General features: G+C 52.4%; 6 protein-coding genes across 6 annotated transcripts; 5 read left to right on the top strand and 1 right to left on the bottom strand.

Annotated features, from left to right (window-relative positions):
- Positions 1-243: 243 nt before the first annotated feature.
- On the top strand, positions 244-5,388 carry PG985_004065 (GPI inositol-deacylase; the record flags this gene model as incomplete). Its single annotated transcript, XM_066823834.1, has 3 exons — positions 244-714; positions 830-3,621; positions 3,672-5,388. 3 exons carry the CDS (start codon positions 244-246, stop codon positions 5,386-5,388), a joined length of 4,980 nt encoding a protein of 1,659 aa, XP_066686994.1.
- Positions 5,389-6,031: 643 nt separating this feature from the next.
- On the top strand, positions 6,032-7,618 carry PG985_004064 (uncharacterized protein; the record flags this gene model as incomplete). Its single annotated transcript, XM_066823833.1, has 1 exon — positions 6,032-7,618. The coding sequence occupies one exon, from the start codon at positions 6,032-6,034 to the stop codon at positions 7,616-7,618; it is 1,587 nt and encodes a 528-aa protein (XP_066686993.1).
- A 1,390-nt stretch (positions 7,619-9,008) lies between these two features.
- Positions 9,009-9,982, top strand: PG985_004063 (GTPase Ypt2; the record flags this gene model as incomplete). Its single annotated transcript, XM_066823832.1, has 3 exons — positions 9,009-9,038; positions 9,334-9,601; positions 9,669-9,982. 3 exons carry the CDS (start codon positions 9,009-9,011, stop codon positions 9,980-9,982), a joined length of 612 nt encoding a protein of 203 aa, XP_066686992.1.
- Positions 9,983-11,052: 1,070 nt separating this feature from the next.
- On the bottom strand, positions 11,053-12,558 carry PG985_004062 (uncharacterized protein; the record flags this gene model as incomplete). Its single annotated transcript, XM_066823831.1, has 1 exon — positions 11,053-12,558. The coding sequence occupies one exon, from the start codon at positions 12,556-12,558 to the stop codon at positions 11,053-11,055; it is 1,506 nt and encodes a 501-aa protein (XP_066686991.1).
- Positions 12,559-13,147: 589 nt separating this feature from the next.
- Positions 13,148-15,417, top strand: PG985_004061 (uncharacterized protein; the record flags this gene model as incomplete). The annotated part of the gene is made up of 3 exons (XM_066823830.1): positions 13,148-13,556; positions 13,612-14,618; positions 14,677-15,417. The coding sequence occupies 3 exons, from the start codon at positions 13,148-13,150 to the stop codon at positions 15,415-15,417; spliced, it is 2,157 nt and encodes a 718-aa protein (XP_066686990.1).
- Positions 15,418-17,647: 2,230 nt separating this feature from the next.
- On the top strand, positions 17,648-18,115 carry PG985_004060 (uncharacterized protein; the record flags this gene model as incomplete). Its single annotated transcript, XM_066823829.1, has 1 exon — positions 17,648-18,115. The coding sequence occupies one exon, from the start codon at positions 17,648-17,650 to the stop codon at positions 18,113-18,115; it is 468 nt and encodes a 155-aa protein (XP_066686989.1).
- Between the last annotated feature and the right edge of the window lie 2,443 nt (positions 18,116-20,558).

Here is a 20,558-nt window from a genome sequence, read left to right as displayed (position 1 = left end):
CGCACGTTATCAGTAGAACTCATGTCAACCTAGGGGAATTCCTGCTCGACAATCCAGTCTTGTTAATGAAGTACTCCAACATAGGCAAAGCAGGTTTCGGGTTCAATTCCACGTGGAGGGTTTCCTTCTGTCCGTTGCATTTGGAAGCGAGTCGGGCGGTCCCTTCGAATTCGTGTGAAGGACAACCTCCTCTTTTGCATATATGGCCGCGCTGGTCCACTATCAAGACGCCCGTTTGTGCCCATGGACGAGAACGATAGGGATACGACGAACCCGACGGCACGGAATGCCCACCAGTCAGGCCAAGTACGTCCCAAGACCTCGGATACTTTTGCTTCAACCAAGTCCGGTAAATCGGTCCTCGGTATATTCAGGAAAGACACAGTGTCTTCGGAGCAGAAGGACAAAGACCCGCCTAAGGGTACTTATGGCCTAACGACGCTGTACGACCCGGAAGTCGTTGTCCCTAGGGCTGATATCGTCTTTGTCCACGGTCTCAACGGCGGGTCACAGAGCACTTGGACGAAAGGAGATGACACCAATTTCTGGCCCAAGTTCTGGCTTCCGAGCGATGATGGATTTGCCGATGTGCGAATCCATTCGTTCGGCTATCACTCTGGTATATCAAAGCAATCAATTCTGCATATACAGGATTTCGCTAGGAACCTACTGAGTGCCATTCATGACGCGCCTTCAATCGTACCAAAGCAAAATGTAGGTCAAAGACACATCGTTCTATACTTGGCTCTTGGAACGTATCCATTCTTAATACCATTTTCCAAACTCATGAGCTAAGAAGACGATGTACTGACGCTTTCGTGTCTTTCAGGTTCCCCTTATTCTCGTTGGTCACAGTATGGGCGGCTTGGTCATCAAAATGGCCTATGTCCTTGGCCATTCCGACCCCGAATTCAAAGACACCATAGCAAATGTCTTTGCCATGTTTTTCTTAGGTGTGCCACATCATGGTGCATCTATTGCCCAGACTCTCAGCCGGCTGCTTTCTTTCCATGGGGCTCGACCCTTTGTTAACGAGCTGTTCCCTTCTTCCAACACGCTCAGTCTACTCAATGAAGAATTTCCGCGCCTATCCAAGCAACTTCGTCTTTTCTCCTTTTTCGAAACTCGACCGATGCTCGGGAACAGCTTGATTGTTGATCGGGAGGCTGCGGTTTTAGGATACACCAACGAGCGGCGCGTCTATTTGGATGCAAATCATCGTGATGTGGCACGGTTCTCCTCCCCGGAAGATCCATCATTCCTCATGATTCGCAATGCTATGGCCACGCTTATCAACGATTCGCGCGAAGCGGACTCTGGCATGAACTCCCCGAACGATGCCAATATGCCATGCATGGAAATTGTTGATCCTCGTTTAAAAGGGGACCTGAACCGATTCCTAGGAGCTCCCAAGATCCCAGAAGATGACTTGACCAGGTTCCAGTCTCTCCGCTTGCGAGGATCCTGTGAATGGTTATTACAGCGGCATACCTACATCGACTGGAAGAGCACTCGAATATCTGCTAACACGTTTTGGCTCCGTGGACGTCCTGGTGCCGGCAAGAGTGTCATATCTGGCGCTGTAATATCTGACCTGCACGAAAACGGCAAGGACTGTTGCTATTTTTTCTTTGGAAAAGGTGACAAGTCCAAGATTACTATCAAGTCATTCCTTCGCTCCATGGCCTTGCAGATGGCTACTATCCACCCCGGAATTGCACGGATGATTACAGGAATTGCAGCAAAGTCAGATGAAAGTACGCTTGAGAAAAATGACGCCGGTGTCATTTGGCGAAAGCTCTTCCTCAACGGTATCCTGAAATACAAGCTACGGCGTCCGCAGTATTGGGTCATAGACGCGTTAGACGAATCGAACGCAGATGCGGAACTCATAGCCTTCTTGACAAAGGCCCAGGAGTACTGGCCCCTATACATCTTCGCCACGTCGCGAAACTCGATCGATTCAGCTTCGGGACTTCTGACTAGGATGATGGACGTTGTCTCTGAAACTGTGACAGAGGAAGATAACTACAAAGACATCGAGCTGCTGTTAGAACACAGGCAGCACCGTTTCCCCGCGCCGACCCCTGAGTTGCGAGCTCTGATGGCTCGGCGTGTCCTTGTCAAATCTCAGGGCTGTTTCCTCTGGGCCCAGCTTGTCGTTCAAGGGCTATTAGAGGTTGGAACCACTGCTCAAGCCGAGCATGTTATCGACAACAACTCATCAGACATGGATACTCTCTACCTCAGTATTCTAGACAGGATGTCGACATCCATGAACCGGGATTCTATCAATGCCATTTTCACCTGGGCCACGTGCTGTTCCCGCCCGTTATTTCTCGAAGAGCTTCAAGCAGCTATCAAGGTCCATATAAAGGCTGATATAGGTGACATGAAACGTTTCATTAGCGACTTTTGCGGAAATCTGGTCTTCATTGATAGGCTTGGAAGACTGCAATTGATACATCTCACCGCGCGGGAGTTGCTCACCCGGGACTCGCTGGACTCTGTATACAGGGTGAAAAAGGGTGATGGCCACAGAACCTTGGCACTCGTCTGCATTGAATATCTCGTGGGTGAAGACACGGGCAAGACCTCGAGAACGTCCAAGGTTCAGATACGTGACGACATTCTGCAAACGCCGTTTGCCAACTACGCCATGGACAACTTATTCCACCACCTTTCACAATGCGGGTCTTACGATGACCGATTGATCCTGGCTTTAGCCAGGTTTCTCGGGTCCCCAAAAGTATTGTCTTGGATCGAGCATGTTGCAAGACGTACCGAGCTGGACAAGATTTTTGCTGCAGGAAAGATACTTGGACATGTAGTGAGACTGCGTGCCCGAAACACGCCCCCAATCGGACTGCAGCGAGAGCGTGAGACCATGGATAGATGGTCCAGTGATTTACAGCGCATCGCTACCAAGTTTGGGAGACGCCTAACCACCACGCCATACTCGATTCATCATCTAGTCCCTCCCATGTGCCCTCCTAGTTCAGCGATCTACCAGCAATTCAGCTCGGTCCGAGGGCTTTCTGTCAGTGGCACCAGTAATAAAACCTGGGATGACTGTTTGTCGACCATGTCTTTCACCAGACCATCCCGGCCTAATATCATCGCCACAACATCTGGGGCTGTCGCTATTGGCACTTCAAATGGAGTAATTCTATATGATGATACTACATTCCAAGAAGTCGCGGGCATCCGTTGCGGAGAGCCAATATGGGCGGCGGCCTTCAGCGATGATGGGACTATGGTCGCCATGGCAGGCCCGAAAAGGGTTCATATTTGGGACAATGAGAAAAATCTCCAAGTACAGGTAATCCCAACGAAGACAATGTGCTTGGATCTCGCTTTCGGGGAAGAAGGGAGCACTCTATGGATCGCCTTAAGAAATAATCAGCTATTGTGCTGGGAAATTGACGAGGAGAGGCTGCGGCCGGGTTACCCGATTAATTGGACGGATGATCTCGAGTGGAAGCCCGAATTGTCCGCCAACTCACCCAGCCGAGCTGTGTTTTGCATGCACATGAATCTTCTCGCCATCGTATACCGAGGAGAGGACCTTGTCTTGTGGCACCTCGAAGAGGAACTCGTATTCGATTTCTATGCCAAGGAGTTCGGTTCCCAGCTGAACGCGATCAGTGGCCCCGTGGACGGCATACCAGCTGTGATATGGGACGTAGCGTTCAGCGCTTCTCAGGAACGACGCTCTTGGCCGTGGCCTACCACGACGGTGATCTGGTCGTGTTCGATACCGAGACCGGCACGGTCATAGACACCCAGCCTGCTTTCCCACAAACATTACGCAGCTCTCCAGACGGTCGGACGCTAGCTTCTGGGGATTCACAGGGAAGCATCTCTCTGTACGACTTCCCGACGTTGAAATTTCTGTACAAGATCCAGTTCGAGGCGGATGCCCTCAAAATTAGAGCTCTGGCATTCACGCTCGATAACCTACGGCTTATCGAGGTCCGAGGGAGCCAGTGCCGAGTTTGGGAGCCTTCCATCCTTCTGCGAGAAGATGCCGACGATGGCGGTAGCGATATTAGTATGACTACCGCACCGCTGGAGATCGAGTACCAGGCGACGAAGGCTCTGGACATCACCGCCATGGCCATTGTCCATTCCGCCCCGCTTGTGTTCTGTGGGAAAGAGGACGGCACCGTCCACATCTATGACATATCCTTCACACCCAAGCAACAGGAGCTTTTTGTACAGACACGGTCTTGCCCCATAATCCTGTTGCACTATGACTTCACAAGCAACTTGCTGACCTGTTGTGATGCCGCCACGCGTGTGACAACACGGAAGGTCTCCCGGGGCCCACGTAACACCTGGGCCGTGTCGGAAGGGATGCTGGAAACACGCCCCGGCACAAAAGTGGAACAGATTGCCTGCTCTGGAAAGCATGGACGAGTCCTGGTATCTACTGATGACCATAATACTCTCTGGGCCATCGGAGAAGGGGGTCAGGAAATCTCACCACCGTCGGAGTACGTGAAGCGCATCGACGGGTCGACTCGGCCAAGTTGGGTACAACATGCCAATTCTGATACGCTGATCCGTGTAATGGACTTCGGCGCCAACATATACTCTTGGTCAGACCTTCGCCTCATCCGTACAGTTTCATTCACGGCCCTGGACCCCCCAATGACCGATTCGATCATTCAGCTCCAGCATAATCGCTTCTTCGCCACCATATCGAAAGACGAGTCGTCTAATGATGGTGGCAGATCCAGCAACCAACGGTCCGGCATACATGTGTGGGACATGGCGGTGTTTGAGGCACCGCACGCTACCACTTCACCCGAACAGAGTAATGGCAGTATCAACTCAACGACCACAACGGGAAAAGTGAAACCAGCGATCGATCTGGGAACCCTCTCTACGGTCGTAGAGCAAGCTATTGGGGTCACCAACGGCAGGTTCGTCTTCCTGGATCGAGACTACTGGGTCTGTAGCATCGACCTAACACTGGCTCCCGTCACGTGGAATAAAGACTTCACCACCAGTGGTTCTTCGCCAAACTTGGAACGCCGTTTTAGTGATAGTGGGCTACGGCAAACTACACTGTCGATCGGGCCGGGCAACGTCGTCCGGCACTTCTTCGTCCCGTACGAGTGGATCAGCATGGTTACCAAGGTGCAGGCGGGCATGGGTAGCCGGCGCGAGATCATCTTCGTGAACCGGTCCGAGCTGGCCATCGTCAAGAAGGGCTTGGATGTCTGCGAGCAGGGGTTCTTCAAGCCTTCCCGGGCCGCCGAAGGGGCTTCGGTGGCGGCGGCGGGTGGTAGCAGCGGGAATGGGGGTCTGCTGCCAGTAAGGCCTGGAGGAGCGACGATGTCAGGAGGAATATGGAACCGAGAGAGATATTCAGTATAGGTTGGCGAAGGAAATAGCCGAACTAAGCACCATGCTTTTACATAGAACTGAAGAACAAGAAAAACTAGAAACCTGAAATACTATACTGGTTCCGAATTCGCTACACGCCTATCGTTTGCGACCCGTTGCACTGCCTTCGCGTGATGCAGAAAGTATATTACGGAGTTCGTCATGTAGGTGGTAGCGCCTCACGAGATAAAAGGGTAAGCACAGATGGTTGATGAAGCATATTGACATGTGCAATTGTTCAGACCGGGCATCTAAAACCGCATCTTGTTTTATTTGATCCAATGCATGTGTACAGAGTTGTGACCTGATAGTGAAGTGGTATGCATTTCGTCGAGCCAACTGGTGTTATCAGCCGTTGGCCAAGATGCATGAGCAGGGATCCGAAAGCCTCTGACGACATTTCGAGGCAACCTCCAAATCACAAAGTCGCAGATCGCATCCCAGATATGGAACGGGTTGATATCATGGGGCAACAATTAATACTTCTGCTGCTCCGAAAGGCTCAGCCTATGCATTGAGAATTCTTTGTTAATGGTAGCGGCAGGGAGAAATCTAGGCATAGCCCCCTCCGCTCAGCGGACCCCAACTTACAACCTCCTAATATCAAGGAAAATACCCCTTTACATCCGTGACTATGGCAACACCCGCACATCAGCAGGAGTCAATGCTATCGGGTGCAGCTGGTTCCATTCCATACTCTACCATTAGTCGAAGTAGGAAGCGGTATTTAACCTACCTTCTCGGCTATTTATGCCTCGTTTCCTCCCTGAGCGCCACCATCTACTTTCCTCTTATCCCACTCCTAGCCACGCATTACGCGACGTCGGTTCAGGCTGTCAACCTAACCGTCACCCTATATGTCGTATTCCAGGGCATCGCGCCGTCTTTCTGGTCGCCTGCTTCTGACAGCCTGGGCCGGCGTCCCGTGTTCCTGGGCACGTTCACCGTCTTCGCGGCCGCTAGCGTCGGCCTGTGTTTCAGCGGACAGAGCTTCGCGGCCCTCGCCCTCTTGCGCGCGCTACAAAGCGTGGGGGGCAGCGCGATCCTGAGCATCGCGTACGGAGTCGTGTCCGATGTCGTGACGCACGCGGAAAGGGGCAGCATGCTGGGGCCAATGATGGCGAGCGCGAATCTGGGACCCTGCCTGGGCCCTGTCTTGGGAGGGAGCGTCACTTATGCCGCGGGCGGTCAGGATTTCCAGTGGTGCTTTCGGACGCTTGCCATCGTAGGGGGCAGCTCTGTGCTGTTAGTGGGGTGGACCCTCCCGGAGACGAACAGGGATATTGTAGGCAACGGGAGCATCCCAGCGCAAGGGCTTTGGCAGACGTGGTGGGCGTCTTTGGGGGCCTTTCGGCATGGTATTTGGACCTCTTGGCAGGATAAAAAACTACCAGGACGTTCGGGAAATGCAGCCAGAGCTCATGCTACCGAGGAAGTCGAGAAGACGGGAAAAGATGGCAGGTCTGTAAGTTCAGAGACGCAGGCCCATAGCCCGATGGGACGAGGACGTCTGATCGTTCCGAACCCCCTCTCTTCGCTGCGACTCATCTTCTATTGGGATACGTCCCTCGTCCTCTTCCTAGCCGCGAGCCCCTACTGCCTATGGTACTTGATCCAAACCTCTATTCCCATGGTCTACGGAGCAGGCGGCTACGGGTTTAGCGAGATATATGTTGGGCTCACCTACCTCGCCGGGGGCTTTGGCGTCATCACCGGGGGATTCATCAACGGCCGCCTGATGGACTGGAACTACCGCGTTGTCGCCCGCCAAGCAGGGCTGCCGGTGGATAAGCAGTCGGGCGACGACATGTCCGAGTTTCCCATCGAGATGGCCCGTAGCCGTGGCTCCATGGCCATTTTGGGGGTTTCGGTATGCACAGTCGTTGCCTTTGGATGGACGGTGCTGTACGAAATCCACCCATCGGTTCCCCTGATTCTGCAATTTTTCATCGGCGCCAAGTGTACAGTTTTGCACCAGGCATATAGTGCGCTGCTGGTGGACATGTTCCCCCAGAAGCCGAGCACAGCTGGGGCCAGCAATAACATTATCCGGTGCGCGCTGTCTGCTGCAGCCGTTGCCGTGTTGCAGCCGTTGGTGGATGCATTAGGCATGGGCTGGTTCTTCACTGCGATGGCCTTGTTAGATGCCGGACTATGCATAATCGCGGTGTGGGTGCTGAGGCGATGGGGCAGGCAGTGGCGTCGTAAAAGGCAGTCTTGACGACAGTAGACAGATCACATATGCAAATCGAGAATACATATTGGATTAGGTAGTCAGTAGCACGTGCAGGTTTCTGGAACGATCACCAGCGCGTATACCATCATATGTATCATGTTCGTCTCCTTTTTCCTTTTTTTCTGGGGTAACGACTACTACTTGGGCCCCCCCAAAAAACAATCGAGCGTCGGGAAGTGCGCACAGCTGCCAACCTTTTAAGCTTTGCAGGCGTTGACCACGAGTTACAGAACAAGCCATATCGTAGGTATGGTGCAATAGACCGGCAAAGGCTAGGAGACAATACTTTTCTTGATGAAATTTCCAAGATGGGCAGATGATCCGAATTATACGGGTGTTGATCAATAGTCGCATTACGTCGGTGAGTGAACCCACGACCCCTGATAAACACCTAGTTTGCGTCGAGAAGATGGATGGCCCCGTCTGCTACTAGCATGTTACCCCTTGTAGAACAGTTCCATGTGCAGCCCAGACGTGCCAACACGCCACGTCTGTGAAATTCAGGTACTTTATGTATCTACACGTACATACGTAACCACCTCTAGTACTCTATCGGGCCTTGATCCATCCGCCCACTATCTATCAACCGGCGCATCTCCTTGTCAACCGGACTCATTCACGCTCAACAAGACAAAGTAACTGACTGTAACTGCCACTGCATTCATTTACTCAGCCAGAGATCCAAGTCTTTGGCTCCCTGCAGGTACGTATGTAGGTGCCTGGGAGTTTTGGCCTGATCCTGGCCCAGGCTGCTTGCTGCTTGCTCTATCCGAAAGCCTCGCTCGCAAGAAGCTGCTGCTGACCGACCGAATCTCACCAGGTAGCTTACCGCAACAACACAACACAACAACCAGAGTGCATCACCATCACGGGTACTAACCTAGCACCCAATCCAGTTAGGCAACTGTGGACTGAACCATTACTGCCACTTGATCTTATTAACCTCTTGCATCCTTTTGGCCTGGACTCGACCGGATTGAACTGAACAGACTCTCTGCACTGCCTCGCATTGAACTTCAACCCAAACTGAGACTACCCGCTACATCCAACGCCGCACCGTCACCGTCGCACGGTTTTGGTGTGTCCCAGTGACATTTTGAGAGATCCTCCCACGTCCCCTTTGCGACTCTACACCACACCACGCTACTTTACGCTACGATCCGACCCAATCCAACGCAGCAACCCTCCTTCGACGACCCTGAATTCTCGTCGTACCCGAATTACACCGTTTCGCGAGCCACCCTTCATCTCCACACCATCATCCACGGGCTGATCCCAAGAACGCCATCTACGACTCTCGGATAACCTCTTTTCGCCCCCCGTCCCACGATACTTATCGGTGCTTGAGCCTGAACACCATATACAATCCTTCAACATGTCGGGCAACCGAAACTACGACTTCTTAGTATGTCCCGTAATCTCTATTGTCTACTACCCCTGCCTTCCCTAAACGTAGAATCGCACCTTCCGTCCCCATGCCCACCCTACACTCATCCTCATCAAATGCACGCCGCCTCGACATGCGAACTGGCGTCTGGCGGCCCATCTCGCAGGCCAGGAACTCCCTTCTGCGGAAGCCCTCGCGTCCTGTGTCGATCCTCGACAATCGAACGTCGTATGCCGCTCCGCCGCCGACGCAGCCTCAACAACAACAACAGCAGCAGAGGAACTCGACCGCTAACGATGGAATGCCCAACCAGATCAAACTCCTCCTCATCGGCGACTCGGGTGTAGGCAAATCATGCTGTTTGCTGCGCTTCAGTGAGGACTCCTTCACGCCCTCCTTCATCACCACCATCGGTATCGACTTCAAGATCCGAACAATCGAGCTCGATGGCAAACGCGTCAAGCTGCAGATCTGGGATACCGCCGGCCAAGAGCGTTTCCGAACTATCACGACAGCTTACTACCGCGGTGCCATGGGCATCTTGCTCGTCTACGACGTCACGGATCAGAGGTCCTTTGAAAGTGAGTGCAAAAGCAATACACGGTATCAGTCAGGCGGAACAAAGATACTAACCAAGCCCCACTAAAGACATCCGCACCTGGTTCGCAAACGTGGAGCAGCACGCAACCGAAGGCGTCAACAAGATCTTGATCGGTAACAAGTGCGACTGGGAAGACAAGCGCGTCGTGTCGACGGAGCAGGGAGAGACTCTGGCCAAGGAGCTCGGTATCCCCTTCCTCGAGGTTTCGGCCAAGAGCAACATCAACATCGACAAGGCTTTCTACAGCTTAGCTGCCGACATTAAGAAGCGCATTATCGACACTGCTAAGTCGGAACCCGCGGCCTCGTCTGTCAACGTGGCGCAGGGAGAGGGATCGGGTGGCCTGGGCAAGTGCTGTTAAGCAGACTCTGGTTTGCTAGGACCTGCGAGGCGTGCTTCGTATGTGTTTTGACACACAGATAGACTCGACTTATGTGTGCGAGACAGGTTGCGTGGAATCTGTTGGGCCAGTCCACATGGGTTGCTTATACAACAGCGCAGACAAGAAATAGACGGGGAGGAAAGCACTGCGGGAGAAAGCATTTTACCCAGGGGCTTTAGAGATGCCGATATAGATGGCGAGGAAGTATTGTCTTGGGCAAGCACCAGAGGCAGGTTTGCTAGGCGAATCCGCCTCTTCTATGTGCCCCCACCACTGTTAACATCGATCCATGTACCTATGCATGGCCAGGCGCGACTCGCGGGTTTATTACCTCCATGGCTTGCGGCGTCGCAGCACAAACGAAACCCATTTGATGGGTTGTGTGTACATACTCAGATCACGAGCCAAAGGCTGTTCATAGAGTCTCTGTACGCTGCTGGACGGGCGCGGTCGTTCGGAAAGGAAACGAGCGAGCCACAACGAATGTCTGAAATGGGGGGCGGAGTTTGGTTTTGATATGGGTTTTAATACACTTTTCGGCTGTTGTCTTTTTTTGCCTCAGTATCTTGTTTCTCTATCTATACCTGTGTATTTCATGTTCTGGATCTTCTGAATCTGCCCTCGCAAAGACCCCATCTGCTACGACAAACGAAACCCACCCTCTGCTGAAGACTCTGCTGCGGTCTTTCGACTCATAATGGCTAGAGAATAATATAGTGCAAACATATTGCTCTTTCGAGCTCTGCGTCTGACTCCCCTGGTATGAGTGATATAAAGGGCATGGTCATTGCGGGAGTGGAGCAAAGCTTGTCTCCATGTTCATGTAATATGTCGAGAGTCTGACCCCTGAATATGCATCTATCGAAATCTATGGAACACCCCTTTCGACCTGGAACTGGTAGAATGCATGCAATAGAGTGGTGCATGGTATCCATTCTCACGAACAGAGTATAGTCACAATATAGAATGGTCACGGTCTAGAAATTTGTACAGCAATTTACATTGTTTGTACTACTTTTGCTTTGTTCGTGGCGTCCAAGTATAGTAATCTACCAGAGTATCGACGCATTGACAGTCCGGGACTCCTCCCACGTCTTGACGTCGCTGTCCTCGTGGCCCATGTTCAGCTGGAACTGCCGCCGGTGCCAGTGCCGGACGAAGCGGCGCGCCTCGGCCTCGTCGAGGAAGGGCACGAGGAACCGGTTCCACCGCCGGGTCTCGCGCCTGAGCTTGCGCCGTTCCCGGGCCGTCCGCGAAAGCGACGCCAGGTCTTCTGCTGCGAGAAGGTCTGTCGAGTTCTCATTGCTGTCATTGTAGTCGTAGTCCCGCTCTTCTTCTCCTTCGCCCATTGCCCGGTGGGCTTGTTCCAGCAACGACTCCCGGGGCCCCGTCTGCTCCGAGGCCTTGAGCGCGCTCTTGCCGAACGCCATGATGCCGCCCTGGCCCTTTTCGCTGTCGCTGTCGTCGTGGTAGTCGCGGTCGAGGCCCTTGACGCGCCAGGGCAGGTTGCGGTCGACGCCGTCCTCGCGGATGAGGGCGCGCAGCGTCGGCACCGAGAGCCGGCCGCCCTCGAGCACGAGCAGGACCAGGTGGCGCGACCCGGCCCGGTCCATGAGGCGCTCCACGAGGGACGGCGCGCCGTTGCTCAGGAAGGTCTCGAGGCGCGAGTAGAGCGGCCGCTCGAGGTCGTAGCGCTGGCTCTGCGGGACCAGGGTGAAGTTGCGCACGCTGGCCGCCTCGTCGCGGTCCTGGTCGTCCTCCGGGCCGCGCCCGGCGCCGTTGTCGTCGATGATGAGGTTCTTGTAGCGCTTGAGGTGGCCGTGCCAGCCCTTGCCGCCCTCCAGGATCTGCTTGGGGTTGAGCCTGTCGGGCATGTTGTGCCAGCGCTGCGTAGAGCTGCCGCTGCCGAATTCGGTCAGCTCCCGCCGGCTCAGGGCCCGCACCCGCGCCAGTCGCCACAGGGTCGACACCTCATGCTGCCAGGCCGCCGCCGCCGCGCCGCTCTCGAACAGGATGTAGTACTGGCCTGAGGGCTCGAGGGTCTCGGAGTCGCGCACGGGGATGACGCGGTGGATGCCGGTGGAGGACCAGCCCTCGACGTGGCGGGCGGGCCGGCCCAGCTGGGTGCGGAAGAAGTCCGACTCGGTCAGGGACTTGGGGGCACCGCCCAGGACCAGGATGGCCGGGTCGTCGAAGGCGGGCCAGGCGTCGGCGTCTTTGTCGTTGTTGGCGAAGGCGAGGAGGTCGTCGGACAAGGGGAGCGGCTCCGGCTCGGCCTCGTCGTGGCTGCTGCTGCCATTGAGGCCTTTCTTGCTGCGGGAGGGGTGCGTCGCTGCCTTGGGCTCGTCGGGGAATAGCTCCTCGAACAGGGTCTTCTTGGATTGCGGCGGCGGTTGGTTCGAGGAGGGGGCGCCGGAGCTGGTGCTATTACTACTATAGCGGCAGCAGCTGCTACCATGCAGCAATTGGACTGCGATGGGTCGCCATGTGGTTGGGGCTGCTGCTGCTGCTATAGTGGTACGCAGGAGCGGCCGCTGTAGCTGTCGTAGTGGCATGCCGCGCTGCACCCAGCTAGTCGGTGCATTGCATCTGGTTTTCAGTGTTGGAGGTTGGTGTTTTTCGAGGTCGAGGTTGTAGGTCCTGTAGCGAGCCAGGTTGAATAATTTCTACGCACAAACCAATCGGCCTCTAATCTAGGTACCTAGTCGTTTATACATCCATGATACGGGATAATTCCATATTTCATGGACTTGGGGGCAGTCTTACCTCAGAAAATTCTATCTGCTTGAATAAACAATCATTACCCTTTCAACTAACCATGGGTATGCCAGGTGTTTCTTCAAGAAGCCCTCAATGTCTGATATCTAAGTTACTGAACTGGTTATCCCAGAGGTGGAGCTCTGGATGTGGGAGCACATTTAGTGACTGACTGCTTAAATGGTTTTTCTGGTGGCCATGGTGGGTCTCCTCGACTAATAATACACTGACTCAACTTGGTGATGGGAGAGAACAAAGTCATATAATAACCACCTACTGGCCCATTCCTTTCTGTTGCAAAAGGTAGTGGTATTGCTCTTTCTGGAACAAACTGGTTGTTGCTCTTATCCCATTGCTCTGCTACTGCAACTGCCACCGCAAGCAACCATGAAGGTCGGATTTGATGGGAAGGTGCGTCCGCATACGCAGGAGCTGCCCAACCAGAAACACGCCGCCAAGGCGTATATATCTGGCCAAGTCTTTTATTCAGCTGGGTTTGTCGTAGACGACATATGCTATATCGAGAACGCCAATGGTGGCAAGAAGCACGAGGCCGTCGCTGTTTTGGGCGATAAGAGCGTCAAGCCAAACGTCGTCCTGCTTAGTCGTGCTTTGAAGGAAGCTGCTGGACTTGACTTGGAGGGAGCTGTCCACGTCTCGCCTGGTCCGGACGCCCCCAGTGAGGCCGAATCGGTGGTTGTCCGTGAGGTGACAGCGCAAGAGACCGCGTTAACGACGGAGCCTTTGGATGACGAAACACGCCGTTACTGGGAATTCACTCTAGAGGGTCGATTAGGTGCGTTACCAATCAGTGTTGCTCCTGTCGAGTACATGAAGCTGACCGTGATCAGAGACCGCCCAATACGTCTTTGCCGGCTCGGTCATAGACAACGTTATTGTCAAAGGCCCCAAGCGGAACTTCAAGGTCGAGTCTGTCAATGGTCTCAAAGGTCATGTTGCCAGAGTGGGCAAAACCACCAGAGTCAAAATCGTTCAGGGCGACGAGGAAGACGATGCCGACTTCAGCCTTACTCCGAGGAAGCTGGAACTGAGCCCCCTTCCCTGCATGACAAATCAACTAGTGAAGGTCAAGCGCTTCTTTGACAAGTATGGCGTCGAAGTTCGTAGAAGCTCCGCATGTTGTATGTCTATAGAAGGCAGCGAAGGGACAGGGAAGACGATGCTACTGAACCATATCGCCGACAGCAAATGGGGTAAAGTCATTCGAGTCGGTTCCTCGGATAAAGCTGCCACAATCGAGAACTACTTCAACACAGCGATCATGTCGGAACGGCAAACACTTATCCTCATAGATGACTTTGCGGACCTGATGGAATTGGGGAAGAGACCTGTTCTCGAGGCCGTCAGAGCTGGATTTGAGCGCCTTGCTGCCGAGACTCAACAACGTCGGAGGCGCCCGAACGTGGCCGTCATCGTGACTTGTCGCGATTTTCATGAAGACGTGCCTAAGGTCTTACATGGCTCCCGTTATTTCCAAACGCGTGTCACTCTCCCTATTCCCGATACTGCTGGACGAAAGGATATCATTCGATACCATGCGCCCAATTTTCCCAAGGACTGCGCGGAACAGTACATTTCCGAACTTGGCGAGCGAACACATGCCTACACCGGCGCGGATCTCTGGGAACTGATAATCCACGCTGAAAGGGCAATGGAGGATAGAACGGATACACTAGATGGAGAGGTTATCTGGGAAGACGTCAAGAACGCCTTGGCCGAAATTCCTCCAACGGCCATGCATGATGTGATGCTTAAGCCGCCAACTGTTCATTGGAGTGATATCGGAGGTTACAGCGACGTCAAAGAGTCTTTGCAGACATATATCCAACGCTCGCAAGTGAGTTTCACATACCCTATCCCCTTATATCCGAGCATCTTACTTACGCCTTTTGCAGCCTGGCCAAGTCCGTTTACACAAGCCACCAAAGGGTGTCATGCTCTATGGTCCTCCCGGTTGCTCCAAGACTATGACTGCACAGGCAATGGCTACAGAATCCGGGTTCAACTTCTTCGCAGTTAAGGGTGGTGAGCTACTGAACATGTACGTGGGTGAAACCGAGCGCTCGATACGCAACCTATTCCGCCGAGCCCGTGAAGCAAGCCCCAGTATCATATTCTTCGACGAGATCGACTCGCTGGCAGGCTCACGCTCAGGCGGCGCCTCCAGCGGCGGTGGTGTTCAGGCGGTGACTACCTTGTTGACAGAGATGGACGGCTTCGAGGAACTTGGTGATGTGTTTGTACTGGCAGCAACCAACAGGCCGGATGCCTTGGACCCAGCACTGCTACGACCTGGGCGCTTCGATGTGATGATCTACGTACCTCTACCTGATGAAAAGGCACGCGAGGCGATATTCTCCTCCAAGGCCAAGGAACTCCACTTCAAGGACATCGACGCTACCGAGCTGGCCCGACAATCTGACGGTTATTCTGGTGCCGAGCTGGCGCAAATATGCAACGGGGCGTTCATGAAGCATGACTACAGCGGTCCTCTGCCGTCGAATTACATGGAACCGGTCGAGCAGGCTATCAAGAACGCGCCAAAGGGAGTTACAAGGGAGATGCTTCGGCACTTTGAGCAATGGCATGAGTCGCGGAAGAACGAAGGGTCGGGTGGGATGTTTCATTTCAAATAGTATTTAGCTATTTAGTTGACATGATGCTGCCATTTCACACAGTATTACATTGCCATCCCTGCGTATCCCATTGTTTATAAGCGAGGCCAATCACGCAAAGGTACCTACTCATTGGGGCCTACTCCACCACTACCATCCGCCCATCATCATTATGTACTGTACTACAAACCGGCAAATTTTGTAGTTTCTAGTGCTTCCATCGTTTCCATGAACTCACACTAACGTCTCAATCTATCTTACCACTGGCTATCTGTCGGTCTGCTATACGTTACGGTGCCAGCCATTTCTTCTATCAGCTACGTGAATGTCATGTGTTTATGTGTTATGGGCATTACTCCCCAATTAGATACTTCAGTCGCACGCCAGCAAGAGTTTGTTTTGACCATGATATACGAAACAAATTGTTGATTGAATTAATAAGATAACAGACCCTCTCAAACTAGGAAAACATCCCAGATCCAGTACCATCTTCATTCCCTTGAATGGCTCATACCTGTTGGCATGAGCTATCCCACCACGAATGCAGCTATCATGCCAGGTCAGGCTTCTTGGAGGAACCAAAAGGGCTATGGGACAGCCAATATGGATAAATATCCACTCTTAGATGGCCATTGAAGAGCAACAGGTTTGCTGAGCATCCGACGAAAATCACACCTGATATACCAGCCCAGGGCAGAATATGGAACACTATCTCAAAGGGCGTAAGCCCAGTGAGGAATCCTATCGTTGTAGCGATTGCAATGAAGCCGCCAAAGGTGCGCTCTTGTGTCCTGGATTTGATGTGCAGGAAGTACAGCAAGCCGACCGAAAGGCAATGTATGAATATCGCAGCAATCAAAATTGGAACCGAATCTGGAGCGGACTTCATCGTTTCCAAGGGAGAGGTCGCCTAGCGGTATATTGAGTGAGCACTTCTTCCGAGAGCAGGGTTCAGAGTTCTGAGAGTAGGGTTTAGAGTAACAGACCATATGTAATCCCCGTGCAGAATATGATCCAATCTGGGGCAGGTTTGAGCTGCCTGGTGGTGTAGGAGAGAGATGAGCCCGTAATAGGACTGCACCACTCCCCGTAGAGACGATAGCGAGGATCAGGGTGAGACAAACTAGAAACGAGCATAGGCGATGAGATAGAGGTCTTCGTTGCCAGGTAGACAACTGCAACTCCTCTGTTCCCACCGAGATACTGTCTCTTGGCCTCCACTGTCCCCCCTTTTCGTTTGCGGCTCTTGGCTTGGCGATACTCTCCATACTATCTATCGTGCGAGGGCAATCGCAATGTAATCGGATAAGTACTATCAGCCGGTTCTGTTGCGAGTGGGTGTTTCTGTAGAGAGCGTATACTTCTATTTGTTAGTACTGGGTTTTCTATTCGGTTACATGTCAACTACTCACCTAGTCCCCAAGTGCCTGCGGCTCAACCGAAGTCAGCCCAAGCATATATATATCGAGTCAGCAGCTTCTTTTCATAGATAATATCCAGCGCAATCAATGGCGTCTTTCAGCCATAGTGCAGCATCTTTCAGTGTAATCCTCAGGGGGTCTCACATAACAATGTTTAGGGGCCTTATAGGGTCCACGGCGGTTTCGGTCTGCCTCTGCAGTTCCTCCTCGAGTTATATGTATTCTGGTTCGAAGGTACTCTCCGGGGCACTATGCCCACTGTGTCGTTCCTTGAGGCTACGAGGCCTCGTTTCCGATACTTTGACCAGCGAGACCAAGATAGTATTGAAAAGGACAGTTCTCAGAGAACTTGCAACTTCGCTGTCAGTGTAGAGGATATTTCAACCATGCAGTGCGTTGTCGACCAAGGGCTTTAGGTCTTGTTGATGATTTGGTCAACTCATCGGCGGACGAGATAGGAAGGGTTTTGGTCACAGGCGGATAGAGGACAATTAGACCGACCCAAGTAAGGCTGGGGAGGCCTCCGCATCTGTGTTACGTACGTAGGTGGCTGGATTGAACGACTCTACACAGAAACCGGGCAACGCAACCGTCACTTCGCCTCCATGAATTTCCAGGGTACTCGTACACAGCCTATCCCAGAACGCGTCATTTGCCTTTTCCTCGAGATTCCTGAGCCCACTTGATTCATCTGTCCGGTCCTTAATCCCATTCTTGTAATAGAATGGTCTTCTGAGAGATTTTCATTCTACCAAACTTCTACAGTCCAAAGCTAAGGAAGACACCGGACACAACCTCGAGGTGCTTGCAACACTCCTGGACAAGTCACCATGGGCAGCGCACATGTGTGTCCTGAACCATGCGATGGTTTGCCTCTTCGATATTCGATTCTGCAATTGTTCCTCATGGTACTTCTTGAATACCTTTTGTTCCTAGGCATGCCCGCTTCTATTCCAAACTGGCTCTTTCTTGACGTTCGAATCGTGCTTCTGGCGATCTTTGTCAGGGCACACAGCAAGCTCGTGCTTGACGCCACTGCCTCTTTCATGGTTATGTGGCGAACACATGTCACCAGCAACAACACCGTTAGCTCCGGGTACCGTTCCAAGCAGCAAAGACAACAAAAGCGATTGCTCACAGCCATGGCCCTGTTATACTTGGTTCCTCTGGTTTCCGCGGTCTTCACCGAGTCACGTCTCTTTCGAATCCTCATCGGCATCGGCGCGCTTGGAAGTGCTGTTACGGTGATACCATTGCGCACTCTCCCCAACATCCCGATCTATGCATTGGTCATGTGAGTTCATCCTTGTTCCCCCCTTATGCTCATCTCCTCTTTTCCTGACAAATACGCATATTGATGCAAACGCCTCTGGAATAGCACGTACGTCGCTTGGGGTATTGCTATTGCAGCTTGCCTCACCCTACAAACACGACTTATTCCCGTCCGGCTGAAACACCGCCGAAAGGCCTATCTGTTCTGCGTTTGCATCCTTGCCGTACATTTTACAGTCGGGATATCTGAGAAGTCGAGCGGTGTAGTTGATTGCTTCACCATATATGGTCCCCTGCTGCTGACGACGAGTGCATACCTGATGTCACTTCTGTTCGGGGGAGTTGGTGACCTCGAAAGTCAGCCAGTGATCTCAACAGCGGCAAGCGCAGATGCCGCAGCCATCTCGGTGCTTCGAGCCTGTGTTGGCGGGTAATGTAAGGAGGTATTAATGTATATATTTATGTATACGATTCCTGCATGGAGAACAATCTTTACATGCCGATGATTGTGTATGTAGTTTATTATTACATACATTGCCCACAAATAAGGACACGAGTGTTTCAAAAACTGTGTGTGGTGCTAAGTCTACACGGAACGGTAACGTGCCTCAACAGTGGTATAGATAACATAGGTACTATACACAGCTACCACTGAGACACGGGATGGATCTTTGATCGGGTCTAACGCAAGACTCTTTAAATCAAACTTCTTAATGAATGCAGAAGCTACTATCGGCCATAGCCATAGAAGCGAAGAAACAGTTATTATACTGCACGCGAATTTCTACATCAAAAATATCGCCGTCCAATACCTACAATCAACTCAACCCGGTTATATCGTCCTACGACACCATCGCGGCTTGTCACTGTCCGAGGCATCCAGACAAGACCAGATGTAGTTACAGCCAAGCCTCAACCACGAGCTAGCAGCCATTACAAGAATAGATATCTAGCCGAAGCTGCAAACGTGCTTCCAAGTTGAAATATATCTATGGCCGAAGACCCTGTCAAAGACAAAGGCATCATCGAAATGACAAGTCAAATGAACATGAACCCTGAAAAGTGTAGTCGCCGACCGTATCGGCTTTTTAAAAACCAGGGCTTCTCCTGTCGACTTTATACCAACCGTCGTTTAGTTGGTGCCTCACCTTTTAGGACTACAAGCTATGGTTTCACATAAGAGCGGGTGCTGGCATGCCTGACATATACATCGTGATCTCGTGCATAGTCGATTTAAGTAGACCGAGCTAAGTATACCCAGACTTTGTGTACCACCAGGACCTACAAGGGACACAAACCCTGGTCCCTTCATCCTATTATACCTCTAACGATGGGGACTTTTCCGAGACAGCCATGAACTAGTTCGAGATCATCTAGTAGGACTCCAACAATGTTCCATTTCCCGCCACATACGGTACTGGATTCTTGAGGGCCCAATCCCTTACATACGAGACTAGTAGACGAGAAGAGACTTCGAGTTAGGTACAGTATGATTTACACAGACCTCGGCAGGTTGATTCACACTGGTATCACAGGACCGGCATGAGCATGCAGGATGTCAGGGCGGGACATATCCAGTCAGAATCCATCATGAATCCATGGTGAACGTTCGAACTTTGAAGGACAGGCAAATTAACACACAGTTACGGCATCTCGGTAGTTGGCTTCGCGATGAGTGAAGTAGCCGAAACCTTACAACCCCATGTAAACAATATCCTCGCTGCCGCGTGTGTAGCTCCCGTCATGCATCACCTGGGATTTGGTATGATAAACTTAGGTTTCGGACCCTGGGGGTCGGCTGGGCTACCCCTGAATTTAGCTCTCGATCTATCTCCTCGAGCCCTCAATCCGGTGCCTTTCTCCGTATTGCTTATTCGCATATACCTATGTAACTCGTTAATCACCCACGAGTTGCTTGGCTCATCCCAATCTGCTCTATCCGAGCGATTGCTTCTGGTATCATCGTCATCAAACCCCACATCATCACATGCCTAAATGGTCTGGGAGACGTGTGTGAGATGAAATCCCGGCAACGAGCGGGCGTGCTTCTTCATCTGTTCATTTCTCTTCGTAATCTCGTGAGAGAAACTGTGACTATATCCATTTACAGTATGGAACAACAACAGACGCGCAATTGACTTTAAGGGAAAACACGAAACAAAAGCCGTGGCCAATACCCCTGAGAATGCCTGTCCCCCATAATGCCCCAACGTGAAATGCGCATGCCGCCCAAAACGCCGGTCTCTGTGTCCCTCAATTATAACAAAAACGCCTCGCCCCTTGGTGACCCCTGAAACGACAGAAAGAAAATGGAGGAAAAGTGGTCAAGTATCGATATTTCGACCAGAAAGAAGCTTAGGCTGATGCAAAAGCTGCCTGACCCAGCAGGAAGCCGATGGTTGGGGTAGGTGATGCAGTCCGTATGATGATGTACTGTGGGTCCTGTTCCGGGCGCAGGGGAGTCGTGCG

This window comes from Apiospora marii (genome assembly GCF_038362585.1).
Source record: "Apiospora marii strain CBS 49790 chromosome Unknown utg000003l_segment0_segment0, whole genome shotgun sequence".
Taxonomy (NCBI): domain Eukaryota; kingdom Fungi; phylum Ascomycota; class Sordariomycetes; order Amphisphaeriales; family Apiosporaceae; genus Apiospora; species Apiospora marii.
Note: the sequence above shows the minus strand (reverse complement) of the source record. Positions and strands in the feature narration are given on the sequence as shown.